General features: G+C 36.1%; 1 protein-coding gene across 1 annotated transcript in view; it reads right to left on the bottom strand.

Annotated features, from left to right (window-relative positions):
* Positions 1–219: 219 nt before the first annotated feature.
* The window catches only part of LOC110452066 (E3 ubiquitin-protein ligase MGRN1-like), a 34667-nt gene continuing 9279 nt past the window's right edge, over positions 220–25607 (bottom strand). The window contains exons 8-14 of the mRNA XM_021500347.1: positions 22194–22418; positions 15438–15558; positions 15137–15215; positions 13885–14061; positions 12751–12814; positions 11726–11909; positions 220–4541 (exon numbers count right to left, since the gene is read on the bottom strand). Coding sequence (XP_021356022.1) covers positions 4240–4541; positions 11726–11909; positions 12751–12814; positions 13885–14061; positions 15137–15215; positions 15438–15558; positions 22194–22418 — 1152 coding nt within the window. The 3' untranslated portion in view covers positions 220–4239. The remainder of the gene's footprint in view (positions 4542–11725; positions 11910–12750; positions 12815–13884; positions 14062–15136; positions 15216–15437; positions 15559–22193; positions 22419–25607) is intronic.

Raw genomic sequence — 25607 nt, 5'->3', positions numbered from 1 at the left:
CAGCATCCCAAAAAGTTAAACCCAAATATCAAGTTTGGTGAATTATGCAGAAGTTGTTTTAGAAAAAGTTGAAGCAATTGGATAAGCTCACAGGTAGTACTATATACGTGTCAGGTGAGCTAAATCTTAATGGAGGGTGTAGATGGAAATGGGGTGGCCTACTGAGCTATCAGCCACAAAGTTCATAAAGACAAAGGACAGGTACAAACAAGTCTAATGCTATTTTTCTCAGATATTTTATTTCTGAAAAAGGTGTCATGATTTCATAATCTCTTACCATAATTAATCACTGACAGCCAAGGTTTCAATAATATGGTCATAATATACATGTTTATCATTCTAAACATTTCCATGTGTTCATTTCAATACTTCTTGTACCTGAAAGACATATGGACCCACTCAAACCTGTCCAAGGGTTGTTATGAGGCCAGCCTAAATTTGGGTACCTCAGTCAGGTACCAATAATTGTAGGTTACAAATCTATTTGATTTTCATACTGTTTGAATTTTTTTTAATATTTCAATTTCACTGCTCTCTACTTGAGAATATCACACACACTTTGATCAGATTGTGACCTCCATAATAATTCAGATGTAACTACATGTGATACCTCAAATACTACAAACACATTAAGATTCTCAATTACAATTTGAATGCTATTGTAATCCATAGTAGTGACCAAGTACAAAGCACTGCTGTATATAAAATGAACAGACTGCATTAACATTAACCATGAGGTCCAAAAGGCCTGAAAAGCTCACCTGCTTAAAGCCTTTCTTTTCACACAGTTCCTAGCACTAAATTCCAGAGATATTGACTTGGGCATTTCAGTTCTCCATCAGAAGAGAATGAATGTTTTAACAAATATAACCACTGTGCCTTGAATAATTGGCACATACAATGGCACAAGTGATTTGACCTGGAATATGGATCCTCTTTTTTTTTTACAAACTTTGTAAAATGTCATGCCTGCTAGCTACTTGACAGTTATCATTTGGACACTTTGAACAGTCAACAAATTTTAACCTTTGACCAAGAATATGATTCAAAAGAAATTTCTTTTGCAAACTTCATACCAGCAAGCTGTTGGACAAGTATCACTACATAAGGTCTTTGATTTCTTCAGAAGAGGTGTTTTGTGTGTCTAACCCTTTCATCTCTAGGTAACTTTAGTAGAACACAACCATAAATTTATCTGGATGAGTCCATTATGGTCCACAGTGGTGAAAGGGTTAAAGGTCAAATATTGCACAATATATTGCAAAGCAACCCTACTGACCCCAGTTATTGGCAGATTTTGTTTTTCTTTCAAGCTGAATAGACCAGTTGATAAGGATACTACATAATCAATATCAAAACCATCAGACTACTGATTCATTGCAAGAAAATTTTCTCAGATACACTGAACTTCAGTTCTGCCCCTTCTTTTGGTCCAGAAAGGTGACAACCTCTTTGTTTTTGCAAATATGAATCAACAGCACCTAGGAATATTTCTTATTTGGCCATGAAAAACTTTACAGAGAGAAAACGGAAATTGATGGCAATGAATTGCAATAGCTCACTTGGTCCTCGGGCCGGGTGAGCTAAAATTTATGTCAAGGTCGATTTTTTTTTTTATTCTTCACAATGAATATTATCATTATGAACACTATCATAAGAAAAAATGTTATACTGAGTAGGATTTGATTATTCTTATATTATTTTTATCAACACTTACCACACATTCTGAATATATACTGTAAATGATACTACACTGTGACTAGATAAGATTGACTGGCAATGATCAACCCCCTTACCCTGACCACAAACTTCAGCAATAGCTAAGATTGACTGGCAGTGATCAACCCCCTAACCCTGACCACAGACTTCAGCAATAGCTAAGATTGACTGGCAGTGATCAACCCACAACTCTGACCACAGACCTCAGCAATGTATCCGCCCTAACTACAAACCTCATCTCTTTATTGTCAGTTTGGTTAATGAGGCAAAAGATATCTAACAATTAACACATCTGTTCTGTATACATGATCAGATCATTTTAAATTCTGGTGACGTATGACAGATTCTAAGAGATATCAACTTCTAGTCACCTTTACAACTATAATGATTTTAATGGTACTTATAACTCCTAAAGGACTATAAGAATATAGGATGCTGTTTTGACTCTCTGCCACTTTTCAAGTAATCAAGGACTTGATTTTCTCTGAACTGAGTTAACGCTGATTTATTTATAAGCATATTATATCATGAAACAATTTTGACATTGTATTTCACTCCTTCTTACTACATTTTAAAACAACTGACTTTGTGTTTTCTGACCAGCAGACAACTGCACATTGGTCAGTGTTTGTTCTACAAGGGAACACAAACAGTAATCTGTTATACACAGGAACATACAGCACCAAACTGTATAGACGGACAAATAAACGGATGTGTTGATTACAGAATCACATACTGTAATGTATCAGTTTAACGACAACAGTGGCTGTATACCTTCTGCACAGTAGCTCCTCCCTATATATACAAATAGGCATACATGTATTTCAAATGAAAAAGACATTTTACACAGAGCATAAATGAGGTACAGATATACAAATCTTACAGCGACTCAAATAAGGCTAATACAGAAAAAGCTAGATTTTTTTCTACTCTCAATCTTTCATTAAACTAATTATATACACAAATAAAAATCTTATACATGTTGCATTTCAAAATTATAATGAAAATATCAACAAGTCATAGGATATATCAACATCAAAGAGTAAGTAGCAGAGACCAACACTAATCGTAATAACACTGATCACATTATGGATTTCATGGACATTAATACAAAATTTACATCAAATGACAGCACATGTGTACTAAATAAGGTTAAACCACAACACCAGTACACGTGTACTATATATGGTCAAACCACAACACCAGTACATGTGTACTGTATACAGTCAAACCACAACACCAGCACATGTGTACTGTATATGGTCAAACCACAACACCAGTACATGTGTACTGTATACAGTCAAACCACAACACCAGTACATGTGTACTATATATGGTCAAACCACAACAACAGTACATGTGTACTGTATATGGTCAAACCACAACACTAGCACATGTGTGCTGTGTTTTGAAAGGCTATTAAGAACAGAGATTCTAATCAGATATACAAATCATAAATTAAACACATATTTACAAAAGAAAATCTGAATAGGTAGTTTCATTTCACATTCATTTAGCTTCATATAACAACAAACATATAAGTATCACAGGCACATTCCCTACCATGTCACAACTAAAGGTCATATCATTGATCACAAAATTGTACACCTTGGAACATCATTCGGCAAGAAGTGCTTTTAAGACTCTGGAAAAGTAGATTTTAGACTCAAAAACACTAGATACATTCCTAACATGGCTTTGTGTGGATGTTTGGTGCATACACAGTGCTTTAATTGGGTGTCCCTTACACCGACTGAACTTTGTGTGGATGTTTGGTGCATACACAGTGCTTTAATTGGGTGTCCCTTACACCGACTGAACTTTGTGTGGATGTTTGGTGCATACACAGTGCTTTAATTGGGTGTCCCTTACACCGACTGAACTTTGTGTGGATGTTTGGTGCATACACAGTGCTTTAATTGGGTGTCCCTTACACCGACTGAACTTTGTGTGGATGTTTGGTGCATACACAGTGCTTTAATTGGGTGTCCCTTACACCGACTGAACTTTGTGTGGATGTTTGGTGCATACACAGTGCTTTAATTGGGTGTCCCTTACACCGACTGAACTTTGTGTGGATGTTTGGTGCATACACAGTGCTTTAATTGGGTGTCCCTTACACCGACTGAACTTTGTGTGGATGTTTGGTGCATACACAGTGCTTTAATTGGGTGTCCCTTACACCGACTGAACTTTGTGTGGATGTTTGGTGCATACACAGTGCTTTAATTGGGTGTCCCTTACACCGACTGAACTTTGTTTTTTGGTGGGTATTTCTGTATCAGCTTCTGTTTTGCAGTTTCTTTACACTAAAAGTTTGTGTCATTGAGAAAATATGCTACAACACATATCTCATGAGGTGACCTCAATGTATTAATCTTGATTGCCAGCAGTTCAACAGTAGAATGCATCAGTACACAAATTTTGCACTACTTAGGAGATTGGACTAGACTGAAAATCTGAAAACTATATCCCATACAGAGAATCGTAGGTGAACATAAACTACTCGACATGAATCGATCAGAGATCAAGCTTGTCATCGTCAAACACTAAATCGGAGGGTAGGAGTCCCTGAGAACTGCTTGCGCTGCCAAAGCTAGATACCTCGGTACTACTACTGGAGGCTACGGGGAGAGACAAACTGTTGGTCACATGGAGGGGGGTGTACCCATCACTGTCTGCGTTCACCTCATTAGCACTCCTACTCAGCCCTTTGATGTAAGTAACCCTCCGGTCCTCATAGTCCCTAGCATGACCCACTTCTAGTTGACTTGAAGCCCTCGGTGGCGTGCACTCGTCCCCACTTTCTTCGTCCTGGCTCCCTAGAGAACAACGAAAAACTCATGTCAACACTGATGTAATGTACTGCATCCTCAGACTCTGGTAGATCTCCAGCCAGAATATTACCTACACAACTCTATAAAAACTAACAAACATTCTGATATGTATTTCTATTTTTATCAAATACAAAGTGTACAGTTTAAAAAAAAAAAAGTGAAATTTTATCGATCTTGTGTGTAAAATCAAATATCTCATTTGACATTAATAGTGTCTTGATGAGTTTCCTAGAAGCAGACATTAGAATGCTGACTACTGACCATGATCGATTGTTCGCCAGACAGTCAGAGTTGTCTTACCTTAATTCTTATAGACAGTTTAGTCAGTCTCTTTATTTCTCTAGACCGTCAGAGTTGTCTTCCCTTTATTCCTCTACACCGTTTGGTCTGAGTCTCTTTATTTCCCTAGACAGACTAGTCCGAGTTGTCTTCCCTTTATTCCTATACACAGTTTAGTCAGAGTCTCTTTATTTCTCTAGACCGTCAGAGTTGTCTTCCCTTTATTCCTATACACAGTTTAGTCAGAGTCTCTTTATTTCTCTAGACAGTCTAGTCAGAGTTGTCTTCCCTTTATTCCTTTTCAAAGTTAAGTCAGAGTCTCTTTATTTCTCTAGACCGTCAGAGTTGTCTTCCCTTTATTCCTCTACACAGTTTAGCCGGAGTCTCTTTATTTCTCTATACAGTCCAGTCCGAGTTGTCTTCCCTTTATTCCTATACACAGTTTAGTCTGAGTCTCTTTATTTCTCTTGACAGTCTAGTCAGAGTTGTTTTCCCTTTATTCCTATACACAGTTTAGTCAGTCTCTTTATTTCTCTAAACAGTCAGAGTTGTCTTCCCTTTAATCCTACATACAGTTTAATTGGAGTCTGAGTTCATTTCTCTGGACAGTCGAAATTGTCTTACCTTTATTCCTATAGACAGCCTAGTTTAAATTAGCTCTTACATTAAGAACTGAAGACACGAAGATGTTTTTCTCAAATCAATTTTGACAACGGGCTTGTGTACCAAATTAAAACCATTGTTCAATTCCCTTTCTCAACTCTTAGAATTCATCCCTACAAAACGTTTGTGATGTTCGTAGTGTGATCCACACTAAAATCTTTATGTATTGATGCTGCTTACCATGTTACCACTTTGAAATAAATAAACAGTTCTACATCTTCATTAACATGCATTCACCATTAAAAGTTACAATGAAGTAGAAAGCTAGAGAACTGGGCAGATCAATGGATAACTGTATCTCACTAAGTCACACAGTAGTAAACAGCTACAGGGAATGGGACAGACTAATGTGTCATGAAACAGTTTATGAGTAGAATCATAGGTGGTGTGTGGTTAGACAGTTTACTAGTAGAATTATAGGTGGTGTGTCGTGAGATAGTTTACTAGTAGAATTATAGGTGGTGTGTCGTGAGATAGTTTACGAGTAGAATTATAGGTGGTGTGTCATGAAACAATTTATGAGTAGAATTATAGGTGGTGTGTCGTGAGACAGTTTACGAGGAGAATTATAGGTGGTGTGTCGTGAGATAGTTTACTAGTAGAATTATAGGTCGTGTGTCGTGAGATAGTTTACGAGTAGAATTATAGGTGCTGTGTCATGAAACAGTTTATGAGTAGAATTATAGGTGGGGTGTCATGAAACAGTTTATGAGTAGAATTATAGGTGGGGTGTCATGAAACAGTTTATGAGTAGAATTATAGGCGGTGTGTCATGAAACAGTTTATGAGTAGAATTATAGGTGGGGTGTCATGAAACAGTTTATGAGTAGAATTATAGGCGGTGTGTCATGAAACAGTTTATGAGTAGAATTATAGGTGGGGTGTCATGAAACAGTTTATGAGTAGAATTATAGGCGGTGTGTCATGAAACAGTTTATGAGTAGAATTATAGGTGGGGTGTCATGAAACAGTTTATGAGTAGAATTATAGGTGGTGTGTCGTGAGATAGTTTATGAGTAGAATTATAGGTGGTGTGTCATAAACCAGTTTATGAGTAGAATTATAGGTGGTGTGTCGTGAGACAGTTCCCGAGTAGAATTATAGGTGGTGTGTCGTGAGACAGTTTACGAGGAGAATTATAGGTGGTGTGTCGTGAGATAGTTTACTAGTAGAATTATAGGTCGTGTGTCGTGAGATAGTTTACGAGTAGAATTATAGGTGCTGTGTCATGAAACATTTTATGAGTAGAATTATAGGTGGTGTGTCATGAAACAGTTTATGAGTAGAATCATAGGTGGTGTGTGGTTAGACAGTTTACTAGTAGAATTATAGGTGGTGTGTCGTGATATAGTTTACTAGTAGAATTATAGGTGGTGTGTCATGAAACAGTTTATGAGTAGAATCATAGGTGGAGTGTGGTTAGACAGTTTACTAGTAGAATTATAGGTGGTGTGTCGTGATATAGTTTACTAGTAGAATTATAGGTGGTGTGTCATGAAACAGTTTATGAGTAGAATCATAGGTGGTGTTTGGTTAGACAGTTTACTAGTAGAATTATAGGTGGTGTGTCGTGATATAGTTTACTAGTAGAATTATAGGTGGTGTGTCATGAAACAGTTTATGAGTAGAATTATAGGAGGTGTGTCGTGAGACAGTTTACGAGTAGAATTATAGCTGGTGTGTAGTGAGACAGTTTATGAGTAGAATTATAGGTGGTGTGTCATAAAACAGTTTACGAGTAGAATTATAGGTGGTGTGTCATGAAACAATTTATGAGTAGAATTATAGGTGGTGTGTCGTGAGATAGTTTACGAGTAGAATTATAGGTGCTGTGTCATGAAACAGTTTATGAGTAGAATTATAGGAGGTGTGTCGTGAGACAGTTTACGAGTAGAATTATAGGAGGTGTGTCGTGAGACAGTTTACGAGTAGAATTATAGGTGGTGTGTCGTGAGATAGTTTATGATATTATACCTTGAAATTATCCCCAACATTGGTTTGACAATATCACAATGAATTCTTTAAGAATTTGCTTATTAACTATGAGGCCATGGGGGAACACATAAAAAACATTCACATGTCCAAATATGTGTATAGAGATTGTATAAAGGTAGTGAAACACATAGAAAACGTTACATGCACACACATATAGATGTTATACAGGTGTAACAATGAGAAAGCATTCACATGCTTATACACTGGGGGACAAATATAGTAAAAACTTACATATACACAAATATACAGTATTCAGTGGAAAATAAACATAACATATAGGTGTACAATGAGGACAGACAGAAATACAACTCAAACCATTCTGAAATATGCGTTATTCAGGTACCAGATATCGTAAATAAATACAATTTATGATGTGAAAACAAAAGAAACAGATATGTTTAATAAAAACCAAAAAACACTTTGACAGAAACATGCTTACCTGCTACCTGAATTAATGCAAACAGAGCAAAACCAGCGTTATGGTAAAATAGAGGTTGGTTGGATACACTAAACTACCAAAACATGCAGAATCAAATACAAACAGGGAACAAACAGGCTATATAGTTATCATACATCCCAGTATACAGGTAACACAGCTATCATACATCCCAGTATACAGGTAACATAGCTATCATAATCAGAGGATACAGGTAACACAGCTATCATACGTCCTAGTTTACAGGTAACACAGCTATCAGACATCCCAGTATACAGGTAACAGAGCTATCATACGTCCTAGTATACCGGTAACATAGCTATCATAATCAGAGGATACAGGTAACACAGCTATCATACGTCCTAGTATACCGGTAACATAGCTATCATAATCAGTGTATACAGGTAACATAGCTATCATACATCAGATTATACAGGTAACACAGCTATCATCCATCCCAGTATACAGGTAACAGAGCTATCATACGTCCTAGTATTCCAGTAACATAGCTATCATAATCAGTGTATACAGGTAACATAGCTATCATAATCAGTGTATACAGGTAACATAGCTATCATACATCAGATTATACAGGTAACACAGCTATCAAACGTCCTCGTTTACAGGTAACACATGCAGCTATCATACGTCCTAGTATTCCAGTAACATAGCTATCATAATCAGAGGATACAGGTAACACAGCTATCATACGTCCTAGTTTACAGGTAACACAGCTATCATACGTCCTAGTTTACAGGTAACACAGCTATCAGACGCCCCAGTATATAGGTAACACAACTATCAGACGTCCCAGTATATAGGTAACACAGCTATCATACGTCCTAGTTTACAGGTAACACAGCTATCATCCGTCCCAGTATACAGGTAACACAGCTCTCATACATCCCAGTATACAGGTTACACAGCTATCATACGTCCTAGTATTCCAGTAACATAGCTATCATAATCAGAGGATACAGGTAACACAGCTATCATCCATCCCAGTATACAGGTAACAGAGCTATCATACGTCCTAGTATTCCAGTAACATAGCTATCATAATCAGTGTATACAGGTAACATAGCTATCATACATCAGAGTATACAGTTAACATAGCTATCATACATCAGATTATACAGGTAACACAGCTATCATATGTGCCAGTATACAGGTAACACAGCTCTCATACATCCCAGTATACAGGTAACACAGATATCCTATGACCAAGTATACAGGTAAGAAAGCTATCATATGTCCCAGTATACAGGTAGCACAGCTATCCTATGACCAAGTATACAGGAAAGAAAGCTATCATAGGTCCCAGTATACATATTACATGTACCAGGTAACACAGCTATCAGACATCCCAGTATACAGGTAACAGAGCTATCATACGTCCTAGTATTCCAGTAACATAGCTATCATAATCAGAGGATACAGGTAACACAGCTATCAAACGTCCTCGTTTACAGGTAACACATGCAGCTATCATACGTCCTAGTATACCGGTAACATAGCTATCATAATCAGTGTATACAGGTAACATAGCTATCATACATCAGAGTATACACGTAACACAGCTATCATACATCAGAGTATACACGTAACACAGCTATCATACATCAGAGTATACAGTTAACATAGCTATCATACATCAGAGTATACAGGTAACACAGCTATCCTATGACCAAGTATACAGGTAAGAAAGCTATCATAGGTCCCAGTATACATATTACATGCACCAGTACACATCCCAGTATACATATTACATGCCCCAGTACATCCCAGTATACATATTACATGCCCAAGTACACATCCCAGTATACATGTAACATGCCCCAGTACACATCCCAGTATACATATTACATGCCCCAGTAGACATCCCATTATACATATTACATGCCCAAGTACACATCCCAGTATACATATTACATGCCCCAGTAGACATCCCATTATACATATTACATGTCCCAGTAGACATCCCAGTATACATATTACATGCCCCAGTAGACATCCCAGTATACATATTACATGCCCCAGTAGACATCCCAGTATACATATTACATGCCCCAGTACACATCCCAGTATACTTATTACATGCCCCAGTACACATCCCAGTATACATATTACATGCCCCAGTTCACATCCCAGTATACATATTACATGTCCCAGTATACAGGGTAGCATACATAGTCAGGTAATACAGCTATCCAACTATACACTTGGACTATATAGATATTACACATCACATTATACAGGGGCCAATGGCTATACAGTTATATACATCCTACAAGGGGACACAGGCTTTTAAACTATCATACATCTCACTATACACCAACAGAAAAGGCTGAGTTATGTAAAAACTGATGTTATCCATGTTGCCAAATGAAAAAGAAATAGTGCAAAAACAAGTGTGAAAGATCTGGGTAGTATTTGTACTATGTACAAATAGTGGTTCTGTCAAACAGCTGCATTTTGGTAAAGCACCTTAAGACCCTACCATCTATGAAGAGTATTTGATTCTACCATATCTGGATCTTGAGAAGAAGATTTTTGAAATTTTAGTCAATTCAACCCTATTTGGCCTCACCCATCAGCTCCTGGGGGTCAGTCATGGCTGCTTTGTGCATATCATCAAACTGCTACCCAATACTGATAATGCTAACCAAGTTTGAAATAACTCCAATGGAAATTAAACAAATGTTGGTCCAAAATGCGATTTACCTATATAAACTATAGTTAAGTTTACCCCCTCCCCAGGGGCAAACGTGAGACCCAAGGGTCATGAAATTCACAATTTTGGTAAAGCACCTTAAGACCCTTCCATCTATAAAAAATATTTGATTCTACCATATCTGGATCTTGAGAAGAAGATTTTTGAAATTTTAGTCAATTTGACCCTTTTTGGGCCCGCCCCTGGGGGCTGGGGACCATATAATTCACAATTTTTTTTGACCTTTGGCCATGGAAGGTTTCTGCAAAATTTCATTGAAATTGGTTCAGGGGTTTTGGAGAAGAAGCTGAAAATATAAATTGTTTATGGATGCGCGATTGACAACGGACGACACATCATTGTTTGATAAAAAGCAAAGCTTGACTATTGGTGATATTAAGTTTAGTAGAAAGACATGTATCTAAACCTGTTGTAGGTGGCTAAGAAGGAATTGTTATTTTGAGCATCATGTTTGTAGTTATACGATATAGGAAACCATACAAAACACTGACAACAGTGAAGCTAGTGTTTTATATCCGTTCAATATATCATTACAATAAAAGAGCTTTGAAATTAAGAGATTAAATTGAATCTTTGAAAGTTATACAGTATCATAAAATGTTCCACTTTAAATTTTAAGTAATCCATATTGGTCCTTAAAATATGAAAATATGGTTCAGCACAGTGATTACACTATACATCAATGTCTCAACCTTGTAACATTCAACTGCTTATCGCCCCTAAAATATGAAAGAAAGGTTAAGTACATTGTTAGAACTCCTTACAAAAGCCTCAGCCTTATAATAGTCAACAGCCTCTTGACTGTGAGGATCTAACACTATCTGAAAAAACTTTCACTTTGTGCCTGGACAGCTAGAAAACCTACAGCAGATTCAGGTATGACGAAGTTCAACAAATTATCAGATTCAGGTACATAACACTAAACAAAGATATTACCGCAAGTCCAAAAGATTGAGATTGAAAGATACATAAGATCAAGTTGAATAGATCATCACATATGAACATTTCACTAAAAACAGACAAAAAGCTAGTCTAGAGGCATAGACACTGTACATGTCTTACTTTCTGTTTCATTGTTGATGGCATTGTCATAGTCAGGATCTGGTTCTGGCTCAGCCTCCGAGCTGTCTTCTCTCTCATCATCAGCAAGGTCCTCCGCAGACAGGTGACTCGGTTTAACCTGGATAGGCTTAAGTTCATAGTCACTGTCAGCTTCGGACTCTCCCAAGTCATAAACCTGTAGGCCCTGTGGAATAGCCGAATCATCAGCACAGCAATATTGTATGTAGCTAGATACATTTTTCATATCTGATAAGAAAAACATGTAATTGTTCTTTTCTTGCATTGTCGAAGTATTTAATAAGACTTAGTGACCAAAACATCAATAGAATCCTCTATCTCTCCTTGAGGCAAATTTATCATCTGGAATCTTTTTCTCAAAAAAATAAGTCTATTTATAGCCACTGTACATGTGACCCTGACCTTTGACTTAGTGACCCCAAAATCATAAATCTTCTTCCCCTTCCCTTGGACATCCTGTCTTTTAATTATAAACTGGGTTTACATATGATTAATTGTTCCAAACACATGGAAACATAAATGAACTAATTGCTCCCGCATTGTTTTTTTCTTTGAGCATAAAACCTTTTTCATCAAAAAGGGCATAATCATTATAAAATTGTGTAAAACTGATTTACTTGTAGAAATGGCATCAACATTATTAGTGTATTCAGAATCAAACTATAACAATGGAACATTTTCGAATATTTTTTTCTTTTGCATAGAGTGCTCTGTTTATGGGCCTCTATAAACTAAGGGTCAGAACACATTCCAGAATAATGTCAGGTTGGATATCTCCAGGTTATGATGTGAGTTGTCACCCTTAGATCCTGTGACAATTCTCACTCAGAAGTATCCCCGATGACCATGGGATTTATCTCCCTTACACATAGTTTTGGTCACAATAAAAGTTATAACCTTGACCTGTAACTGCCTCAGATCACAATGAAGTTACTGACCCGATACCTACTCCAGGTCACAACTTGCCTATCCCAGATAACATTGGGAGATATCCCCCTCATACATACCTTTCTATCCTGGGCGTCACCACCATCTTTCGATGCCTTCATTTCATCAGAACTTTCATCAAACCTATGAACAGGAATACAGGCAATTTGAACAAGGCTGTATTAACTCGGCTATCTATTATTATAGAGACGTTCATAATAGCAATGAGGGACTAAATGGCTGATAAAACTAACGGCAATTAAATTCAGATTAACACTGTATTGTTACACATCAAGTAATGTTAACACTAATTCCATGCTGTTATGCACAAGTTTGAACTAAGTATGAAGGAGTCATTTCAGTCCGTCAGCTTTGTCCACTTACCAGGTAGGTGTGTAATAACCATCAATACATATTGGTTTTCTCCACGAAGGTGACAGATCACAATCAAAACATACCAAGTAATACTTCATAGTTCACCTTGTCCTTTATTTATAATATAATATCAGCTAATTGTCAAATACGGTGCTTCAAAACAATACATATTATATATATATATTTCTTGTTTGGCCTCATCTCTCAGCCCCAAGAAAGGGCAACAACCTTTCTTTTCACATTGTTGATTGTTTGGTCAAACATTTCCCTAGTCAAAAATAGGTGAAATTCACTTAAACCCTTTTTCAGGAGTAGAATTTCAAAGGTTTATCAGTATTTCTCCTCTTTTACCTGTTCCCTATTCCCTTTGAGAGGCCACATCCTTACTTTTTACAATGTTGAGTCCCTTAGCTATTTGATGCTCCCTACCAAGTAAATTAAAATCCCTTAACCCTCCCTATACTGGGGGTGTAGGACTTCAAAAAAACCACCATGAATGTTTTTTTCTTTTATTGGGCCCAGCCCATCTGTCCCTTTTGTGTTTACTTGATCCAAGAATGCTCCAGACAAATATACATGTAGATTTAGTCAAAATGCTTTCATCTGGATTGTAGTATTAAACATTTTTTTTATAAAACAGATGATGAATGGACAAATCGCCACAACATATGCTCACTAGGCATATTGAGTCAGGTGAGCTAACAACTGATGGTGTACATATTTGTAACAAATTTATAAAATATTCTTTCATCCAACCTGAATATTATATTTCAAGATATCCTTGATATCTTTACCTAATATACTGATTTATTCTATTCATGTTTAAAATGTTAACATACATAGGTTTATTGAGGTCCTTTTTCTTCGGAGACTTGGCCTGCTCTGACTGTGTCATCATGACAACCTGAGGCTGGTCCTGGGTCTCCCGTTCTTCCTCCTCCAACATCTTCTTGTCGTCTGCTCGGAACACCACATTCTGCTGTGTGTCTTTGGCCGAGTCGACTGCAATCACATTCCTTAAACCAAAATGCCAAGATTTGAACTACCACAACTGCAAACATTGAAGTTATTTAGAAGATGAATGTTTAAATACATTTTACCCCTGTGTCCAAGGAAGAGAGTCAGTGTCATTCTTTTAAACAAATTTGATAGCCCTTCAACCAAGCTAGCTAAAGGCAAAACAAGAAGATGCCATCAATATTCTTTGACAAATCAAGATTAGATGCCCAAGTAATGATGTAGTTTACAACTATGAATGGTACAGAACACTACAATACCATATTCCTTCTAACCAATTGCTTCTAACCAAATGTATAAAGCAACACCCTACAAACATGAATAGTATTTTAAACACTGCAAAATGATGGCAAATATATCTAATTTAACACATTATTTAGAGAAACAATGATACAAGTACATGTATTAACCATGTAACACTTAGAGCTACCCAGATATGGATTTAACTTGATAAAGGCAATGTAATACATGAGAGTATAATAAAGCAGAGTCCATTCAGCTTTTGCAGCATGCATTCAGTAGAGCAATCCTAGCTGTATCATTGATGCAGGAATTATCCAATGTACTACATTAAGTTATCTCGGATATGGACTTAACAATTCTTTTAACTGTAAACAGATGGATGGATGGACAAAGCTTCTTTCTATATCCCTACAAACTTTGTTAAAACAGTACTTATCAAGACTATATGCTTCGTGGATCTAAGGAAATATTTTGAGGACAAGAGATCCCAGAGGGATCTTGGTGTCCACCATCATCAGTAGTTTTTCATTATTCTAATGTAAGTTTGAGCTTTTCCTTCTCCAAGATGGCTGCCTGAAGGACGACAGAAAACAGAAGGAAGGAAGAAGTTGATGACAGAAACTGCAATATCACATCACCTTAAAGGTGTTTGTACTAAATCATAATTTGATTAAAAAACATTGATCTTACAGAATTATACAAAATGAGCTGATAATTTAACATGTATGTAAAATAACAAAACCCAGAGAAGTTTCCTGGATTTCCTCCTGAAATATTTTGAAAGTTTTATATCTTATGGTTCTATTATGATGCTGGTACAGCTCTACCTACCTTTTTGATGAACGTTTCTTTTCCCTATGGTAGGTGTCAAGGTCACCAGGCTGCATCATCCTCATGGACACTGGGAACCCTTAATATATAAATTAAAAACTTCTTAACTTTATTTTTCACATTTTGACATTGTAGTTGTATTGTGAAATGGAGTTTTAATTGGCAGACACTTTGAATGGTAAACAATATACTTATATAACTATGATGAGATGATTAAGTGTATGGACCTAGCTCACTGACAATATGGAGCAGGGAATAACTGTTATATAATCTTACAGTACAACAATTCAGGAAAGCTTACCATCCCCTGGAGCAGGGAAGAACTGGTTACAGGGACCATTGAGGGCCTCAATGAGAGAAACAGCCTCATACCCTGGGGGTACGCCCTCCTGACTCACTGGGTTCTCATCATTGCCTTCCGTCTGAAAAGAAATCAGCAGAATTAAAAGTTAACTTTTGTACTTTTGTTACTAGAGAAAGTGAGGATGCCTCACAATAACTAGATTCATACTAAAAATTACCTTGACTTTTTATTAATCACCCCAAAATGTCAAGGTTATGTCATAGTCAAACAAACCAGAGAATTTTCATCAAAATCTGTAAAGAAATACACTAACATCTGCTACTGTTGTGACAAGGAGTGTTATAGTTCAATTCTATTTTATTAACTGTGACCTTAACCTTTAAATGATCACATCCATATTCAAGCATGTTTAAGATTTGTATTAGGCAATATACCTGGGAAGTTTCATCAAAGTTTGTAAAGAAATAAGGCCACTACAGTACTAGTGATCACAAGAAGTGACAGCAAAATTTTATTTACAGTAACCGTGACCTTGACCTTTGACTGATCAAGCTGATTTTAAACTTGCTGTAGGCATGTTTAAGGCAAACATACCTGTGAAGTTTAATCAAAATTTGTTATGAAATATGGTTGCAAAAGTAATGACCAGGAATGTGATACTGAAATTCTAATATTAGTAAGTGACCTTGACCTTTGACTGATGCTTTGCCCCATTAGAGGGATGACAAAGAGTTTGAGAGACAGGCGGGACAAAAACAATACCCCACTTTACATTTCTGGATACAAATTAACAGAATGTAGTTTGCTTGTGTTGGTAGTAACACCCTAATTAACATAGACAGGTGAATACAGTCAAAAGTACAACTACGTGTAGTCCTGCTTACCTAGTTGTGTATTAATTGTACATTTAGTCCTGCTTATCTAGTTGTATATTAATTGTACATTTAGTCCTGCTTATCTAGTTTTGTATTAATTGTACATTTAGTCCTGTTTATCTAGTTGTGTATTAATTGTACATGTACTCCTGCTTACCTAGTTGTGTATTAATTGTACATTTAGTCCTGCTTATCTAGTTGTGTATTAATTGTACATTTAGTCCTGCTTATCTAGTCGTGTATTAATTGTACATTTAGTCCTGTTTATCTAGTTGTGTATTAATTGTACGTGTAGTCCTGCTTTCCTAGTTGTGTATTAATTGTACATGTACTCCTGCTTACCTAGTTGTGTATTAATTGTACCTGGAGTCCTGCTTATCTAGTTGTGTATTAATTGTACATGTAGTCCTGCTTCCTAGTTGTGTATTAATTGTACGTGGAGTCCTGCTTACCTAGGTGTGTATTAATTGTACGTGTAGTCCTGCTAACCTAGTTGTGTATTAATTGTATGTGTACTCCTGCTTACCTAGTTGTATATTAATTGTACATGTAGTCCTAGTTACCTAGTTGTGTATTAATTGTTCATGTAGTCCTGCTTACCTAGTTGTGCATTAATTGTACATGTAGTCCTGCTTACCTAGTTGTGCATTAATTGTATGTGTAGTCCTGCTAACCTACTTGTGTATTAATTGTACATGTAGTTCTGCTTACCTAGTTGTGTATTAATTGTACATGTAGTCCTGCTTTCCTAGTTGTGTATTAATTGTACCTGGAGTCCTGCTTATCTAGTTGTGTATTAATCGTACATGTAGTCCTGCTTACCTAGCTGTGTATTAATTGTACATGTAGTTCTGCTTACCTAGTTGTGTATTAAGTGTACATGTACTCCTGCTTACCTAGTTGTATATTAATTGTACGTGTAGTCCTGCGTACCTAGTTGTGTATTAATTGTATGTGTAGTCCTGCTTACCTAGTTGTGTATTGATTGTACATGTAGTCCTGATTACCTAGTTGTATATTAATTGTACATGTAGTCCTGCTTACATAGTTGTGTATTAATTGTACATGTACTCCTGATTACCTAGTTGTATATTAATTGTACGTGTAGTCCTGCGTACCTAGTTGTGTATTAATTGTATGTGTAGTCCTGCTAACCTACTTGTGTATTAATTGTACATGTAGGCCTGCTTATCTAGTTGTGTATTAATTGTACATTTAGGCCTGCTTACCTAGTTGTGTATTATTTTTACGTGGAGTGCTGCTTACCTAGTTGTGTATTAATTGTATGTGTAGTCCTGCTTACCTAGTTGTGCATTAATTGTATGTGTAGTCCTGCTTACCTAGTTGTGCATTAATTGTATGTGTAGTCCTGCTAACCTACTTGTGTATTAATTGTACATGTAGGCCTGCTTATCTAGTTGTGTATTAATTGTACATGTACTCCTGATTACCTAGTTGTATATTAATTGTACATGTAGTCCTGCTCACCTAGTTGTGTATTAATTGTACCTGGAGTCCTGCCCATCTAGTTGTCCCCCCCTTGTACATGTAGTCCTGCTTACCTAGTTGTGCATTAATTGTATGTGTAGTCCTGCTAACCTACTTGTGTATTAATTGTACATGTAGGCCTGCTTACCTAGTTGTGTATTAATTGTCCATGTAGTCCTGCTTACCTAGTTGTCTATTAATTGTACGTGTAGTCCTGCTAACCTAGTTGTGTATTAATTGTATGTGTAGTCCTGCTAACCTACTTGTGTATTAATTGTACATGTAGGCCTGCTTACCTAGTTGTGTAGTAATTGTACGTGTAGTCCTGCTTTCCTAGTTGTGTATTAATTGTACATTTAGAACTGCTTACCTAGTTGTGTATTAATTGTTCATGTAGTCCTGCTTACCTAGTTGTGCATTAATTGTACATGTAGTCCTGCTTACATAGTTGTGTATTAATTGTACATGTAGGCCTGCTTACCTAGTTGTGTAGTAATTGTACGTGTAGTCCTGCTTACCTAGTTGTGCATTAATTGTACATGTAGTCCTGCTTCCTAGTTGTGTATTAATTGTACGTGTGTATTAATTGTACATGTACTCCTGATTACCTAGTTGTATATTAATTGTACATGTAGTCCTGCTTACCTAGTTGTGTATTAATTTCAAAAAGTGTGAGTATGTTTACTGTAAGTATCAAATCAAACCCGCAAAACGGTTAAGTATGAATTTTGGAAAAGTGCCAATTTTTTAAAAGAACTTTAAAATAAAGCCCTTTTACTTAAATGAAAATTACATTCACCAAATTATCCAAAGGACAAGGTAACAAGTTATTAGACATAACCTAATGTGCAATCATCCATAATGTTTACCTGGTATGTACAGGTAAATAATGAGGACTAGATTCTCTCACTACAAACTTCCAATATAATACCTGTCTGTCCTGTGAGTAATGTTGTCACGCATGAGTGAACAATACAGCAACATCTACAGGCAGTCCTATATATATCCTGCTGATTAAATATCTATACACAGGACCTTTATAGACATGTTGGGCATGACCTAAACCTGATATACTAGATCAAATCTAACCAAGGCAATGTAAACAAACAGCTGTGGTTTCCTTAATTCCCTACAATAAGTATATGCTGAATAAAATACGACAACTTAAGGCACAGACTGTCCACTCTAGCTAGCTATATATAGCTGTCAGTAGGTCAGGGCAACATTCTGCATCTTTTATACCTACTCCAGTCCTGTTTACCTAGGTATATTAAAAGGCTACAGTTGTGTTCTGTATGAAGACTGATTCATTATAAGACTACCAAACAATCGCCTCATAGCAGCCCAATCTGAAAGATTTCATTGGTATCCTGAAGAAAAATTGTAAAAAACAATCCGAAAATTCTGGTTCCTTTAATTTCATAATTATGATCCAGTGTCAACATGACCTCACATCAACTGCCCATTGTTGACCATGTTGTACAGTTATACAGGTAACTTGTACAGGTAAGGATGTTTAGCAGTCCTAGAATTTGTTATTGGATGACGAACATCATATATGTAATAATACAAATAGGTTTTCTAGGAAGAGATACTGTTTTAAGTGGGAAAAAGTCAAATACACATTTGAAACTGACAATAAAATGGATGAAATTAAAATCTTGAAAGATGATTTATAAACCTGTTATGAAAAGACAAGTGTCTTGCATAACATATAATTATATATGTGTCTACGTAATATTTATAACAATAGATACTTGATAGTTGTCGGAACTATATTTCAATGAAATATCATGATCAATGACAAAATATTAACTGATTTCACAGGTAGAGTTTGATAAGTTCAGTCCATTAGTCGTAGTATTATAAATTCTGTTAAAGTTTTCTGCTAAAACGAAGGGAAAATTGAAAGATTACAATTGTGAATATTGTATTCTATATTTTTGTAGTTGATTCTGAAAAGGTATTTAAGTTCTTTGATTAAATTTATCACTTAGCTTACCTTCATTGGCTTCATAATGTACTGACTGATGAAAAATATATATAACAAGATGTCCAAAGGGCCTGTAATGATCACCTGCATATTCAAGCTATCATGGCAAAATATTTCCATTAAAAGTAGTATAGGAACATATATTTACCCATTTTGGGCTCCATTCCTGGACCCAGAGGGTTTCATTAAATCTTGTTGAGAGCTGTACATATTATAGTATGTGCTCCATTAAATCTTGTTGAGAGCTGTACATATTAGTATGTGTTTCTTGTTGAGAGCTGTCAAACATACATATTTGTATGTGTTTCTTGTTTAGAGCTGTCTAAAATAAATATTTGTATGTGTTTCATTTAATCTTGTTGAGAGCTGTCATATTTGTATGTGTTTCTTGTTTAGAGCTGTCTAACATACATATTTGTATGTGTTTCTTGTTTAGAGCTGTCTAACATACATATTTGTATGTGTTTCATTAAATCTTGTTGAGAGCTGTTTGTATTTGTATGTGTTTCTTGTTTAGAGCTGTCTAAAATAAATATTTGTATGTGTTTCATGAAATCTTGTGGAGAGCTGTATGTATTTGTATGTGTTTTTTGTTGAGAGCTGTCAAACATACATATTTTTATGTGTTTCATTTAATCTTGTTGAGAGCTGTCATATTTGTATGTGTTTCTTGTTTAGAGCTGTCTAACATACATATTTGTATGTGTTTCTTGTTTAGAGCTGTCTAACATACATATTTGTATGTGTTTCATTAAATCTTGCTGAGAGCTGTGCGTATTTGTATGTGTTTCTTGTTTAGAGCTGTCAAACATATATATTTGTATGTGTTTCATTTAATCTTGTTGAGAGCTGTCATATTTGTATGTGTTTCTTGTTTAGAGCTGTCTAACATACATATTTGTATGTGTTTCTTGTTTAGAGCTGTAAAACATACATATTTGTATGTGTTTCATTAAATCTTGTTCAGAGCTGTACATATTATAGTATGTGCTCCATTAGATCTTGTTGAGAGCTGTACATATTATAGTATGTGCTCCATTAGATCTTGTTGAGAGCTGTACCTATTTGTATGTGCTCCATTAAATCTTGTTGAGAGCTGTACATATTTGTATGTGTTTCTTGTTTAGAGCTGTAAAACATACATATTTGTATGTGCTCAATTTAATCTGGTTGAGAGCTGTACATATTTGTATGTGTTTCTTGTTTAGAGCTGTCTAACATACATATTTGTATGTGTTTCATTAAATCTTGTTCAGAGCTGTACGTATTTGTATGTTTCATTAAATCTTGTTGAGAGCTGTACTTATTTGTATGTGTTTCTTTTTGAGAGCTGTCAAACATACATATAAGTATGTGCTCCATTTAATCTGGTTGAGAGCAGTTCATATTAGTATGTTNGTATGTGTTTTTTGTTGAGAGCTGTCAAACATACATATTTGTATGTGTTTCATTAAATCTTGTTGAGAGCTGTACATATTTGTATGTGTTTCATTAAATCTTGTTGAGAGCTAGCGCTGTACATATATTGTATCCGATTGCAGGATTTGGATCTAAATCATTTCAATGTAATTACAAGAAACTAAATCCCCACAGGTAGGAACAGATCCTGGAACATATTCCTTGTAACATATTTGTAAAGTTCCATTCATGCAAAGCAAGCATATTCATTGTATATGGTTATACAAATGGAATACCATCCATTCCAAAGTTAGGAACAAAGGATGAGGGGACGGGACTTTCACACTAATGTTTAAGAATCAGGAAACTGGGCATTACAGACTGAAAAGTTGCTGAAAGCGATTTGACATCAGCCAGTGCTCAAAGTTGACCTTCGACCTGAATACAATATTTTAGAAAAAGATTTGCACTAGCTTTGACTAGAAAATCTAAGTTTTCTATCTCTATGATTCCTGTGACCTTGAAAGTAACTCAGGAGGCACGGTAGTCTAGTGTTAGGACGTGTTACTCCGCTTGTTCCTGTCTACTCGGCTGTAAATGAGTATGTGGTTGGGTAGTGCTAGAATTGTTGAATGCTAGCTGTGAGCACTGAAATGGTAGCACTGGCTGTATGCTCCCCAGAGAGTTGAGAAAGATGTTCGCGGGTTGCAAAGGCCCTATAACCTCGGATAATAATTTGTGAACCACTTTGAGAGGACCTACGAACTAGGTTGTGATGAAGCGGTATGAACCTCAAATTATCATTATTAAATGAGGCACTCAATATCATGTACCTATTGGTCAAATATCAGAGAGACTATGATTATCTACCTAATAGAGGGGCTGTATTTTTGACCTGGTCTGAAGATGTTTTGTGAAATTGGAAAATATTCTGATTTCTCTTTCACATTCCTGGTTTGGAGTCGAGGTTTGAAGCAAAGACAATTGCTGATGACCTACCTGATGTACGGGTACAGACTGCTTCTTCCTCATAGCCCTGATCTGGAGGAGGGCCCTGAAAGGGGAGCGGCAGATTGGACAGCTGCTGGCCTGGTATCTGAGGGACTCGGCACAGGTACTACAGAGACACAGGTGACGACAGGGTAGGATCAGTGTGTCCCTCATATCTGACATACAGATCACACACTCGGCTCCACTGTCTTCAAGGTCATCATCTGGGTCAAGCTAAAATGATAAAATTTGAATTAAAAAAGTTTTTATCTTTGCTTTTTTGGTCACTGCCAAAATCGTTATGATGAACTATTTGCACATGTATATAAGATCTGGTTTTAACTCAAACTAACATGAACCAGAGAAGCAAGTGTTGAAATTAGCAGGATTTAACAATCTAAAAGAACCACTTTTCAAACTCATTTTCACTGGCTGTAATTGATAAGACTACATTGTATCATATATGCCAGAATTCTTAAAGACCATTCTGTGAGTTTTACAATCGTTTTAAGGGAATTGAGGCTCAAATAAGGTAGGTTTTATTCACAGCGTTTTTCACAACATTTTTTTTTTATCCTATTCAACTCAATCAATGAAATAAAGTACAAAATCATTAAGTTAAGAACTTTGTTTTGATTTTGGCAGAGTTTTTTGTTTATATTGAATATGGTTATATATATATTTAGTAGCACAAAGTTTACAAATCAAAATATTATCACATGTAATTAATTGAGATGAACTGCAAAAGCAGATTTTACTTTAATTTACGCAATTCAGTTGGACAGGTCAATATTCACAGCAGCCACAGTACTACTGATGTTCAAGTTAGGAGACATCAACTTTGAACTGTGGATTTTGATGAGTTTATAAGGATTACAGTTGTCTGTGTTCATTTTCATTTGAACTTCTGAGCATTGTAATATAATCTGGAAACATGCATTTAATAAGAGGACAGATATAATCAGCTGTTAAAGAAAAGCAAACTGTGTTCTGCATTTGAACTTTTAAATTCTATATTTCAGCATTCAGATCCAAGCCATTTTCTATCTTCTTTGATATGCCCCTGACCGACCGTTCTCTGATCTTATATCAGTATATTTGTTCCCCTGACCGACCGTTCTCTGATCTTATATCAGTATATTTGTTAAGTAACACGTAGCCGGACATCATATTTTTCAAAGTGTCTAACAATGAACTAACGTTACAAACATGACAGAAAACATTTATTGTGCTAATTAAATCTACTGACTTCACGGTAAAATTTTGATGGTGAAGCCGACACCGTCACGCAGTGGCTAAGACTAAGAGTGTCCCACGTGCACGCCGCAAGACTTTAGCAGAGGTGAAAATCCGTGAAATTTTGCCTTACTCGGTGAGATCTGGCATGTATGTTGTATGTGTATTTATAAATGGAAGATATGATTTCTTGAATTAAAGTTGACACCACCAGAGCAAACTTTATAAACAGAATCAAGAGAAAGGGTATAACTTAATTGAAAGTGCAAATGAATTTCACAAGCACAAGCAAGTTCCTATGGTGCTAATTATACGTACTAAGTTTTATACATATCAGTCAAGAAAGTAAACAGAAGTATTTTGGAAAAATACACAAGTGAACAAAAATCCAATGGCCTCCCAGCCTACTGGCTCAGGTGATGGCAGGTAATTGTCTACACCTAAAGCCACACACATACCAGGTTTGAAATGAATTGTAAAGGCTGAGATTCAGTACAATTGTGTGTGCAGGGGGTTATCAGGGACATTGAGAGTATCAATTAATGTTGTCCTGGCAATTAGGCCACAGAGCCAGTTCCCTAAGGTTTAGTTTTAAATGTCAGCGGGGAAACACACGTGTGTCTGAGCTCAATTCTAACACTGGTGATAACACACTCCACATCAAACACACACACTGACCCAGCGAAGGGTCTCTTATCACAACAGCATGTTCTCCATTGTAGATTACATAAACTCTCCACAGTTTGTCCCCTTTCATTACCGTCCTCATTACCTCTATACACTACAAGTATATATGTGAAATCCCAGTCACTCAGTCCTGATATTTTCGAATGATGTCCAATTGATATAACACCTGACATAGGTTATAACACCTGACATAGGTTATAACACCTGGCATAGGTCATAACACCTGGCATAGGTCATAATACCTGACATAGGTTATAACACCTGACATAGGTTAAAACACCTGACATAGGTTATAACACCTGACATAGGTTATAACACCTGACATAGGTTATAACACCTGACATAGGGTTATAACACCTGACATAGGTTATAACACCTGACATAGGTTATAACACCTGACATAGGTTATAACACCTGACATAGGTTATAACACCTGACATAGGTTATAACACCTGACATAGGTTATAACACCTGACATAGGTTATAACACCTGACATAGGTTATAACACCTGACATAGGTTATAACACCTGACATAGGTTATAACACCTGACATAGGTTATAACACCTGACATAGGTTATAACACCTGACATAGGTTATAACACCTGACATAGGTTATAACACCTGACATAGGTTATAACACCTGACATAGGTTATAACACCTGACATAGGTTATAACACCTGACATAGGTTATAACACCTGACATAGGTTATAACACCTGACATAGGTTATAACACCTGACATAGGTTATAACACCTGACATAGGTTATAACACCTGACATAGGTTATAACACCTGACATAGGTTATAACACCTGACATAGGTTATAACACCTAACATAGGTCATAACACCTGGCATAGGTCATAACACCTGACATAGGTTATAACATCTGACATAGGTTATAACACCTGACATAGGTTATAACACCTAACATAGGTCATAACACCTGGCATAGGTCATAACACCTGGCATAGGTTATAACACCTGACATAGGTTAAAACACCTGACATAGGTTATAACACCTGACAAAGGTCATAACACCTAACATAGGTTAAAACACCTGACATAGGTTATAACACCTGACATAGGTTATAACACCTGACATAGGTTAAAAAACCTTTGCATGTCCTAATTAGATTAGGAAAAAAAATCATAGACAATATATCACACTTTTTTGGCTTGAAGCAAAGAAAACAATTATACATTTTACCCGGAATGCACTGTGTTTGGGAATAAGATTACTATAGACAATGAAGGAATAAAATGAAGAAAGAATGAAGGTATAATTAGATTACAGACAGGGCTCATCCTGGACCTAAAAAATAAGTAGTTTTTTTTTAACAGTGGCTATACTTTCTCGGCCTCCAACCGTTACGGATAGGCCCTCCATTAAAATCATTCAATATTTAATGTTTTTGAAGTGCAATACTATTCAACATGATGTTAAATTAAGGAGTACTCTGTTAAACTGAAATTTTGTTATACATCATGTTTATAATT

The sequence above is a fragment of the Mizuhopecten yessoensis genome, unplaced genomic scaffold (genome assembly GCF_002113885.1).
Source record: "Mizuhopecten yessoensis strain PY_sf001 unplaced genomic scaffold, ASM211388v2 scaffold6373, whole genome shotgun sequence".
Taxonomy (NCBI): Eukaryota; Metazoa; Mollusca; class Bivalvia; order Pectinida; family Pectinidae; genus Mizuhopecten; species Mizuhopecten yessoensis.
This window is presented reverse-complemented; position numbering and strand designations above follow the sequence as displayed.